This window comes from Xiphophorus couchianus, chromosome 7 (genome assembly GCF_001444195.1).
Source record: "Xiphophorus couchianus chromosome 7, X_couchianus-1.0, whole genome shotgun sequence".
Classification (NCBI taxonomy): domain Eukaryota; kingdom Metazoa; phylum Chordata; class Actinopteri; order Cyprinodontiformes; family Poeciliidae; genus Xiphophorus; species Xiphophorus couchianus.
Genome location: NC_040234.1, coordinates 33,499,423 through 33,511,079, shown reverse-complemented (window position 1 = coordinate 33,511,079; position 11,657 = coordinate 33,499,423). Strand labels below are relative to the sequence as shown.

The window sequence follows — 11,657 nt, the reverse complement described above, 5'->3', positions numbered from 1 at the left end:
TCTTCTCAAAAATTTCAAAGATTTCTGGCAGAAGTTTACTTCTCCATTTTTTATCTACAATAGCCTTCATATGGATCACACCTGCAAAAACAGAACAAAAGACGACATTTTCATATATAATAATAACTAAATCACTGAAAGCTATTATTGCATAATATTATGACCCAACATCCAGAAAGAGCGGCTTTTGCACAGATGATGCAGAAATACTTCTGGAATTTAACCTTCTTCCTTTAGAACAATAAGTTTTGGATTTTCATTCATTGTAGCATCTGAGCATCTCCTGCTTTCGATTTTCTTTCGGGACGTGTTTATATGTTCCTTCTGGGTTTTTCTGATTTATGGAGGATTTCGGGGAAAACTCCCCGGGGGGGGAGGGATTGAAAACTGAACATCATCTCATCACATTCCTCCTCCTTTTGATCACTTTCTCCTCGTCCAGGAATCTCACATGGAATACATAAAACTCTGCAGAAATTATCACGGTAATAATTTTCCTGCCACCAGATGGCATTCAAAGGAAACTCTGAGCGTGGGAGGAAGAAAATCACTGGGAGGTGTTTCCCAAAAGAGGAGGAGAGAAGGGGGAAAAAACCCAGAGAGGGACAGCAGAGAAAATGGACCGAGAGCTTTCCGTACAGACGCATGTGGTCAGGAATGTTTCCATCCCTGCTTCACAAAGTAAAACCTCTTCCTCCGCTCTCTGTCTCTTTCCCGTGTCTTTGGCATGAACGGCTCCTCTGTTTGCGTTTGCAGTGACTTTCTCCAGCCGGGATCTGGACAGATGTGGAAACTTCTCTCAGCGCCAGAGGAAGCCGGATAGATCAGCCTGGAAGCAGACGGCTGCGGCCGCCAACCCAACAGAGTGAGTTTTACAAACATGCACCGCAAAAACACAACATATTAACAAGTACTTTTGGTCTAGTTTCAACTGAAAACATCTCAGTTCACTTTAAATGAGACAAAACTAACGTTAAAGCAACAGCAAGAAATAGGAGCTTGTTTTAATCAATAATTTATCAATATTAATGGAAAATTACTAGATTCATTAGATTTTTATATTTCTACAAATGTGTTTTATTAAAAGTGAACAAATCTGCCAGTGTAACTAGTAATTTTTCATCAATATTCAAGACTTATAACAAGCTCCTACATCTTGCAGAAAAGTTACATAAGTTAGTTTTGTCTTATTTGAAGTGTATTAAGATATTTGCACTAAACTAGACTTGGTGTTTTTGGAGTGTAGAATGGAGAAAAGGTTTCTTGCATTGTAAAAATACAAAATCTTTCCAAGTATTTTTGGTCTAGTTTCTAGTGCAAACATCCTAGTACACTAGAAATACGACAAAACTAACTTACAAGTAACTTTTCAGCAAGATATATAAACTTGTTTTAAGCCAATGATCCCTTAATACTTGTTAAGGAATTATTTTTAAAAAGGTTTTAGTTGCACTGGTAGATTATTCCACTTATAACAAAACATTTTCCCACAATCTGCCAGTGTAACTAGTACTTTTAAATTAATATTAAGGAATTATTGACTTAAATCAAACCCCTATATCTTGCAAAAAAGTTACATAAGTTAGTTTTGTCTTATTTAAAGTGAACTAAGATATTTGCACTGAACTACACCAAAATTATCACATCTGTTAGTTTAAGACATGTGCATTTGGATTAGAAGAAGTTAGAGAAGAACTTAACTGCAAAAATGCATAATTTTTAACTCTAAATGCATTAAAAATAGTTGCTTTTATTCTGAAAGTACAGTCAGAGCTTCATGTAATTTAGGAAACAGAACTGTTCTTTATAAAAGAATCATTTCCTGCAGCTGCAACTTTAAAAGTGGAATTAAATGTGAGGTCAGCTACTGACAAAAACTGAAACATTTTAGTTTTACTAGTTTGCTGACACTGTCACTGGTTCATCTACTGAGTCTGAGTCTTTGTTTCTGCAGGAATGAGTCAAAAGTCAAAGTTATGTAACTAAAAAAAAAAAACCATGCTCATGGACAAGAACTGTGGTGAAAATCTGAGAAAATCCAAAGGAAAGCAGTGAAAAATGCTCAGAAAATCCCTTTTATCAGGAATCAGTTCAGAAAAAGAACTGGTTCAGAGTTGAACTTCAGTTTAGATTCAAGAATCTGTTCAAAGTTGTAAGAGAATAAAATAATTGATTTTGAGACCATACATGGTTCAGGAATCGGTTTCAGGTTCAGGAATCTGTTCAGAGCAATACTTTGTTCAGAACCAAGAATCAGTTCAAATGTGATGCAGAAGTCATTCACTGATTTTGGGTCGGAACCAAAGGATGAAATTGGGCCAGAAAGAGAACGTGATCGTCATCATCACTTTACGAAAGGTTCTTTTGAACACTAATGAATCAACTAAAAACCTGCAATGGAAACGGTTATGTTTGCATCCTACAGTCACAACAACTGGATGTTACTGCTGGTGGAAACAACAAAGAAGAAAACAGGAAGTAGGAGGAAGTCTGCGCAGGATGTTTTTTAATAACTTTAAAATCAGGAGTGATTTTAATTGTATTTCTTATTTGATGATGAGAAACGGCGGAGCGGAGGTGCTGAGAATGAGAAAGAGGACAGGAGGATTGGGGTGGATGGCTGCGGCGTAGCATGATGTCACAGGAATGCACCGAGCCTCGCCTTTAACAAGCCGAGAGCGTGTGGAGAGCCGGCCACATCACGGCCTAATTAACTCTTTATTCCTCCGTTTTCCATCTGCGCCTGAAGTGCGACTAATCTTTACCAGCCTGGAAAACGTCGGCTAATCGTTTCTCTAAAACTAAACCGGTGCGGAGTGGAATAAACGAATCCGGATTCTCACTGAAACTTGGACGGTTAGCATCTGTTTGGTTGGATCAGAGGGAAAGGAAAGATGGTGATGGTGATGATGATGATAATGATGATGATGATGATGATGGCGGAGACAGCAGGAACAGATGCAGAATGAAGGATAATGACTGACATGGTGTGTGGGAAAGCTCAGCCCCAGCAGCAGCTGGAGAGACGATGACTAACATCAGCAGTGAGGTAAGATGGCTGCATGGAGGGCAGCTGCTCCTGTAAACCAACCTCACTGAGGTCACACTTATTTATGGAGGCCGCATCATGCTTCCAGATCTGGGAATTAGATGGCAAGCTTCAATTTAGCCTCAAGTCAGGCATTTCACTTCCTTCTTAACCCCTTCTGCTAAAACTCCTCTCTGTCAGTCATCTGAGAAAACGTTCTTGTTGAAAGCTAACTCTGTCATGTTCAAGAATTACCATACTTTCTGGACTATGGTTAAGAAACGGTCAAACATGAGGGAGCTCTAGTTCTCCTGTGCCTTCACAGATCCTGAAACTTTGTAAGGGATGGCCAGCTTGGCAGGCGGTTGCTATGGAGTCGCTATGGCAACAATAAACAAGCCACAGTCTTGGAACTAGCTCTCCTCTCGTTCCTGTCTAACTTAAAAACAAGATAATTACATTACAACTGTTACTCGATTACAGTTTTCGAGTTCTCTACTCTTCTCTGTGTAGTGCTGATAAATATCAGTGATATTTTCTGTAGTACTTACTGCCAAAGTAGCTAAATTAGCCTAGCTAATGTAGCTTTTATCTGCTAACTAAGCGGTTCAATGGTGCAGATCATTTCCTGTTCAGACTTGTGAGAACTATGTATAGATAGGTTTGGTGAGAAGTTGTGTTTGGTTTTCTGTTTTTAAAGGTGACATATTATGCTTCTGGTCTAAACAAAACATGTTTATTGCTTTTTTTTTTGCACAAAATCATTCTCAGATAGTGAGATTTTCTCTCAGAATGAGCTGTTTTAGGGCATCTTGTCACTTTCGATCCAAATAATCTGCTGCTGGCCACGACCCTCCAACTCAGCATTTACACTCACATGTGAAAATGGCCACAAATGCACAATTATACAACCATACATCTTTGAAAACCAGAAGTAGAGCCCTCTGCGCAACCAACAAGAATGCAGCAAATGGTTTCTGGATGGTAAGTCGACAACAGAACGCTTGTCTTTTCCTGCATTCAGCAGTAAAACCAGCTGACCAAACATGCTGGAGCTCCACTTGGGTTGCTAGGTGACGGGCTGGCCTTGGCTGGGGTTGCTAGGTAACAGCGGAGTTGAATGTTGAATGTGACTCAATGTTCTGGAGGTTTTTGAAACGGTTCATTGTCCAGACACTAAAAAAACTAACTTATTGCCAAAAACTGGCAAGATGTTTTTATTTAAGTACTGGGTTTTTTTTATGCTTTTGTTTTGTTTTTTAAAACAGTAGAGATCTGAATAGAAGCATAAAAACGTGAAAATGTGAATTTTGCAAAATAGGTCTCCTTTAACACATCATAAAGTGAAAAAAACAAATGAGTCGCAGGAACGGCCAAACTATGAATAAAACTTTGTCTTCTTGTCATGTTAAAGTTTATTTATATACCACTTTTACAACAACCTGAGCCGAGCAAAGTGCTTCACAATAATTACAATATCACAGCTATACATGGTAAAATAAGAAATTAAAATGATAACAAAGTAGTTCAGAAAATACTGCAATAAGTACAGAAAGCAATAGCTCTTACTTTGGTACTCCAAGTGGTTTCTGAACCAACAGGGAACTTAAAAACAAAGTTCTGGATCTACTCTTAGTTGGACATATTTTTAAAAAGCTCTAAAGCAGGGGTCTCAAACTCCAGTCCTCAAGGGCCGCAGTCCTGCAACTTTTAGATGTGCCTCTGCTGCACCAAACCTGAACAGAATAATTAGGTCATTAAGGCTCTGGAGAACTGATCTACACAAGGAGGAGGTCATTAAGTCATTTCATTCCAGTGTTTTGTACCTGTGGCACATCTAAAAACTGCAGGACTGCGGCCCTCCAGGCCTGGAGTTTGAGACCCCTGCTCTAAAGAAATCTAATTTCAGCTGACTGTGTCCAGGATTTCATCATAGACTGGAGCAACTGCTCTGTTATTGCAGATGTATCTCTCCTCTATCCTTCCGTCCTGCTCCGTTCTAAAGATGGCCATAAACTTGAACTCCTCCACTTGAGGCAGAGACTCATCCCAGACCTGAAGGCAGCGACATTCCTCCGCTTTTCCAGTTGGGAACCATGGAGACTGACAGGAGCTAACCAAGGCACTAAGAAGACATCAGTATATTTAAACTCTTCCTCATTGTCTTCTTGGAGACATTTCTTGAACACAAGAAAGTTGGTTTTGTCTTAGACGTCATTAACGTGTTCAGAATCTGGAATGTGTGTAAACCAGACCCCTGGTCTTTATGGGGGACCACAGCATGATGTCAGCATTTGAACATACAGTTTTATTAGGGATGAGATGAAGACCAATCACAGTCGGTTTTGTGCCTGTTTTACTTTCCTTGTTGGAGTTATAGGAACTGTTGTGTTTTTGAAGCATAGTCAAAGTTTTAGATCCAGCCACGCTCCTCTAGCAAGCATGAAAAGTCAGGGTTTTGATAACTTTATATCCTCCATGCCTCATAAGCAAACGCAACAATTTTCAAGTCAGTCAGTCAAAACCTCTACGAGGAGTTTGATCAACACAGGAGCTAAAATTTACCAAAACATGGTCAAAATCGCAAGCTCAATCCAACATGGCCGACTTCCTGTTTCTTCTAGAGCCTTGGTGTAGGAGACTTTTGTGTAGGTCTTGGGAAGTTCTACAAGTGTACCAAATTTCATGCCTGTACAATAAACTAAGCTTAATGACGAGGGTGTCTTGAAAGTTGCGGGTGGGGGCGCTGTTGAGCTACTTCTCAGGGAACGTTTGTGAAACCTTTAAAATATGTAAATATGACATACAGCTGACAAATATGCAAAATTCTGTGAGTTTGCATGAATGTCTAGGCCTCCAAAAACCCAATTAATTCAGTGGAAGAATAATAAGAAACAGTAAAGATGCAATAGGCCTTAGCAGGGCCCTAGCTGATTGGCCGAATGATTGGTTGCTTTCAAAATCCCAGCCAATAGGATGTCAAGTAGCATTTCAGCTTTTCCTGCTTTAAAAATGTAAGATATGCTCTAATAAAAGGACCCATATATTGCCAAAAAGTTGCCTATAGGTCCGTTTTGTCTTATTTTAAGTGCACTGCAATGTTTCTACTAGAAACTAGACCAAAAATACTTGGTAAGATTTGGTGTTTTTGCAGATTATGGGCCGTTTCTGGCCGAACCTTGTTACTCTAAAAGTCTGTTGGCAGACCTAAATCATGTCGCCATGTTGAAATGAGAAACAATAATCTTTTAAGCAAGTCAAAGTTTTACATTGTTCTGCCAGAAACATAAAAAATTTATCGTTCTGACCGGGAACTGTAGAGTCTGGCATGAAAATGTTCGGTTTTATTCTAATTTCTGTGACGTTGGGGTGAAATTTCTGGCAAGTCGCTTCTTTTTTTTGTTACATTTTCACCCCAAATATCCTATTTCAGCGGTTCGGTGAAGGCGTCATGATGTGAAGTTAAAGTTGTTTTGAGATGTTTTTTATTTGTTTAGGTAGACACACCAACATCCACCCAAAAGAGATACATTTTATTGTTTTTAAAGAACTTTTTAATGAACATCAAAAGAGAAAACATACAGCCATGAAACAGGAAAACATCAGATCATCCTAAAGAGTCAAGGAAAGTTGGACAAACAGTAAGCCTGGAAAGTTCTCCGCTCACAGAAAAAGAGAGTATGGAAAAGTAAGCATTGCTTTTCCGCTCGCTCTTCCTGAATGAAGCCTGTGTTTTAGTTAATGTGGCTGGCCGATGTGCAGCGTGGCACACCAGCTCATGCCAGCGGCAGCAACTCAGCCTGGTCTCCATTAAAATCAAATAAGTGGCTCAATTATGTGCGCACGTGCGTGTGCATGTGTGAAACGAAGGGCCGGAGCTGGATGAGAAATAAAAAAAAAAAAAGAAATGTTCAGCTGGAGCTGGCGTCCACATGTAAAGTTCAGCCTGGAAGCTGCTGCAGGTCACAAAAAGCTCCTTTCTTACATTTTAAAGGGCAAATATAATGTAAAATTCACATTTTGCAGGTTTTTGTTCTTCGCTTTGGGTCTGCTTCTAAAAACAGCAAAAGTGCTTAAAAAGAAACACCTAGATGTTTTTTGGCAATAAGTTTATGGTTTTTGGTGTCTGGAAAACGAGCAGTTTGAAAAACCTCCTGAATGTAAAGTCACAAATCAGCAGGAACTTCCCCTCACCAAACCCAACCCGTTACCTAGCAACCCTAACGTCACCTATAGCAACCAAAGCTGAGCTCCAGCACATTTGGTCAGCTGGTTTTAACCCTGTATGCACCGTATAATGGCTGCTGGAAAAGACAAGAGTTCTGTTGTTGATTTACCATTCTTGAACATTTCTAAGTGTTTTGTATCGAATTTTGAACGTTTCCAGGCTCTTTGTAGAATTTTCACAAATTTTTAACTTTTGGATTTCCACAAAAAAAAATTGAAATCTGAAAATTTTAGATTAGTCTCAGAAATTTTCTTGAAAAGAATTTAGAAATTGTCTGGCTCGTCACATTAAAAATTTGCTGCTTTCAGAAATGTCCATATCTATGATTAATCTAATGTTCTCTGAATGTTTTGTAGCAAATTTTGGACTTTTCCAAGTTTTTGTAGAAATTTTATTTTGTTTCTTGCAGGTTTTTGACTTTTGGAGCTCAGACTTTTCCAGCTTTATTTTTTTTATTGTATTTTTTTTTAAAGAGTAAATTTTAACCATTTGTTTTCCTTTTTTTCAAGAATTACCGTATGTTTTCTAAAATAATTTCTGAGATTAATCTAAAACTTTCTGCGTGTTTTGTTGTAACTTTTTTCTGTCTTCATTGGCCGCACTAAATTGTTGAACCCTCCTGAAATTGGACACTTTGTTTTGCCATTTTGCAGTTTGACCTTCCAGCCGGTGAAGATGTAGTCAACTCGGTTTCCATGGAGATGCCTCCAAACGCGGCGCGCTCTGCCTGGTTGCCATGGTCGCTGTGGTTGATGTTCGCGCTGACCTCTGACTGCCAGCCGACGCTCTCCGCCCCTGAAGCGGCGAACGTCACGCTGCTGTTCGACAGCGGCGCCGGCCTGCAGACCTGCAGCTGCCCGGCTCCGGTCCCAGACTGCGACGCGGCCCAGGCCGACTCCCGGTGCCGCTGCAGCACCGTGCCGCGGTCGGCCCTGGACCGCGCCAGCCTCGGGCGGACCGTGGCGGTGTGGGTGAGGGAGCTGTGGGTGCTGGAGGAGCTGCTCAACAGCAGCGCCGTCGCTCATCTGCGGCTGTCGTTCTGCGGCGCGGAGCCGCTGCAGAGCCGGCAGCTGGTTCTGCTCGGGCTGGAGACCCTCAGCGTTCACAGCGCCGCCCCCGGGGCGCCGTACCCCGACCAGGAAGTCAGGGTTTCGCCATCAGTTGGGTCGGCGCCGGACTCCTCCGCTTCCCACCACATGAGCTTCGTCGACGTCGGCGTTCTGAACGGACTGTCGGCTCTGAAGGCGTACAGCGTCATCGGACCGCCGCTTCACACCTTCTCCCAGTTCTTCCCACACCTGGTTTTCCCACTGGAGTCCAAGGAAAACTCCTCAGAACCGTCACAGAAGACGCTCGTCACGTTCGTGTACTGAAGGAGCGGAATAGTACCGAGAAAATGTTTCACATGTGGATACGAGCACAAACATTAGCATGCTCAGCTTGCATGTTTCTCATATTTCCCATTAGCATCACTGCCATTTTTCAAGATGGCCGCCGTTTTTGAGGGTTTTTTCTACGAAAGAGCATTAGGGCCACAATACCAAGAGATGAAATCCATAATGTGAGAATAAAGTCATAATGTTTTGACTCTATTCTAGAAATTTCATCAGTTTATTCTCAAAATATTTCAGCTTTATTCTCATAATGTTACGTCCTTTTTTTCTTGAAATATTCTGACTCTTTTCTGGTACTATTGTAACTTTATTTTCTTTTAAGTTTATTCTTGTAATATTATGACTATTCTGTTAATATTTTTCTTAGTGTGGCCCTAATGCTACATCGTACCTTTAGACCAGTTATTGCCATATAATGTTACCCATTTTCATTATTTGGATGAACTTTATGTCACTTCATGTTTTGGACTTTTTTCTTCCTGTTTATGCAACTTTAACGCGATAATATGTAGCAAAATCAGAACTTGCTGTTTGTAAATCTCAATCAACTAGAAAAAGATGTAGATTTGCAACACAGACTTACAGTCGTCTTAATGGTTAGCATTAGCCTCCGCTACTGTATGTGTTTCTCAGCTTAGCGTTAGCTTCCCATGATTTGTTTTTAGCAGTTCAGTGTGTTAGCTTCTGGGAATTTTTTTATGTTAGCGTTAGCTTCAGCTGTTTATTTTATCTTTAGGAGTGTAGTGTTAGCTTCCAGTTATTTTTATGTTCAGCTTTAGCTTCTAAAAATGTTTAATGTCTTTAGCGGTTTAGCATTAGCATAGCTAAGCATCTTTTTAGCGAATTAGAGGCTTGTGAACCTAACTTTGTAGATAGCTGTAGATAGCTGGCAAAAACTACTGCCGATTTTAGTGCAACGATTTTCTCCATTACAATCATGGCGGCCATTTTGAAAAATGTCCACCAGAAAAACAAAGCACAAGATCAAGAAAATACAAATGATTTCAAATGTTTAAATTTGACACCAAATATATTTATCTAGTTGGCAATTTTATTGCCACCATTAATTTTCCATGACAGCCTTGGTAGCCATTTTGTAAAATAAAAAAAATATCAGGAAATGTGATTTCTATAGGTCCAATTATACATGATTTCACACCAAAATTATTTATCTGTGATAAATTTCGGCAAATTAAGTGCAAAAGTAAATTTTCATTGACGACAATGATGGCGGCCATTTTGAATTTTGTGCCCAGTTTGGTTCTTGTATCCACATGTGAACCAAAGTATTCAGTTATCTGCTACACTATAAAAAGTTCACTGAAAAAAAGGAAAGTTACCCTGCAGCTGCTGAAAGATGTAGATAAGTGGTTGGAATATTTTATATTTTCTGTCAGCTAGTAGAAATCTCTCACCAATCATTGGACTTTTATTGTTTTATTGTCATTTTCTACATTAATTCATCATTTTTTTTAGATTTACTGAGAAACATAACTTCTGTTAATTCCAGCTTGGCCATATATTCAATAGTTTTCAGCTTTTTATTTACCTTCCATAATGTATTAACCTTAAAGCTCAATTCAAATCCTCATCTGGTGCTTTGCATACATGATCTCTAAGGTACGACATCAATATGAAGCTAATTTTACTGCAGAAAATGTTGCCAAACCTGCTCACTAACACTGTTTTTTATTGATTGCATGCATCCCATCCTGCACAAATCCACTCCGATGACGTCCGAAAGACAATTTAGCAGAAACATAAATCATGTTGTGACGTAGAGGAGCGCATCCATCGGGTTTAGCTGCTCTGCTTGTGAAGCTTTAGTTGATTTTTTGCTCTATATTTTGAAATATTTGCACACGTTTTTTTGCTGCTGTGGCTGGGTGTGATAACTTTACTAGAGGTGTGTAATATTTTATATTTTGGTTGAATACTAATTAAATACAGAAACAGCATCAGGAATACTGATACCGCTACTTTAGGCATTTCTGTGGATTTCTTCTTTGAATTATTTAGTTCAAACTGTACAAAATACTCTAAGATATTAACATGACAAATAGAACAAATTTGTTAAAAAGTGCCATCATCGATAAATACCAAAATGATGGCCAATTTTCCATTAATTTATTTTAAAAGCAACTCTGTTAACAGTCTTAAGTTTTAACCTTGATTTGAAGGACCTCAGTGTTTTGGCTGTTTTGTTTGTTCCAGTGATTTATAATCTAACAAAACTGATACTTTACTAAAGATAAACACCTGGACAAGTTTCTCTAGAACTTATCCGTCCTTTAAATCTTGAAATGTTCTTCAGGTAATAGAAGGCCGACTTTGTAACCGTCTTTATGTGTCTCAGAAGGTTCAGGTTCATTCTAGCATAACTTTACCAGCTTTGTTTTTATTTGCTCCATTTTTAAATCTAATTCTGTGCTTATTCACACCTCACCCATTCACCACTGCATCTGGTGGATGAATGGATAATTTATTAGTTCCCTGATTTCTCAGTTTGTTTGTTTTCCTGAAACTAACTCAGTCCAGTTAATCTGTTCAAGTCAAATCCATTCCAGATGTTTTGTTTTTTTGTTTATTTTTGTCACGTCGTGTTTCGAGATTCTAATTTAGGATCTTTGTTTCTGAATTTTCCGTTTTTTCCAGCATCTTATCTTTTCCTTACAGTGTAATAAAGTCGGTTTGCTCATCTATTCGCCTTTGGATCCTTTCTGCTTTAATAAAATGTCGCCAATTTTTCTCACCAGAGTTTCAGTGAATGCAGCATTATTTAGAATCAAAGTTGAAGATGAAGAATAAATATTATCCAAAAAATATAAACTTAAAATTTTGATTTTGTTTTTTTTTTAACAGTAAATACTGAAAGTATTTTATTTCGAGACTAAAAACTAGTCCTTACTATTTAGAAAAAAGTAAAATAAAAACAAATACCAAAATAAAACGAGTCATAAAAAGTTGTGCTAATTTCAAAGCAAAGGGAGAAAATAAAGTTTGGAGT

General features: G+C 38.9%; 1 protein-coding gene across 1 annotated transcript; it reads left to right on the top strand.

Moving 5' to 3' along the window:
• Nucleotides 1–553: 553 nt before the first annotated feature.
• Nucleotides 554–11,352, top strand: LOC114147739 (uncharacterized protein C21orf62 homolog). Its single transcript, XM_028022313.1, has 3 exons — nucleotides 554–681; nucleotides 757–865; nucleotides 7,910–11,352. The coding sequence occupies exon 3, from the start codon at nucleotides 7,952–7,954 to the stop codon at nucleotides 8,627–8,629; it is 678 nt and encodes a 225-aa protein (XP_027878114.1). The 5' UTR covers nucleotides 554–681; nucleotides 757–865; nucleotides 7,910–7,951; the 3' UTR covers nucleotides 8,630–11,352.
• The last annotated feature ends 305 nt before the right edge of the window (nucleotides 11,353–11,657 follow it).

Excerpts from the sequence above, each read along its gene's own strand:
- LOC114147739 (XM_028022313.1), top strand. The coding sequence starts at position 7,952 with ATGGAGATGCCTCCAAACGCGGCGCGCTCTGCCTGGTTGCCATGGTCG.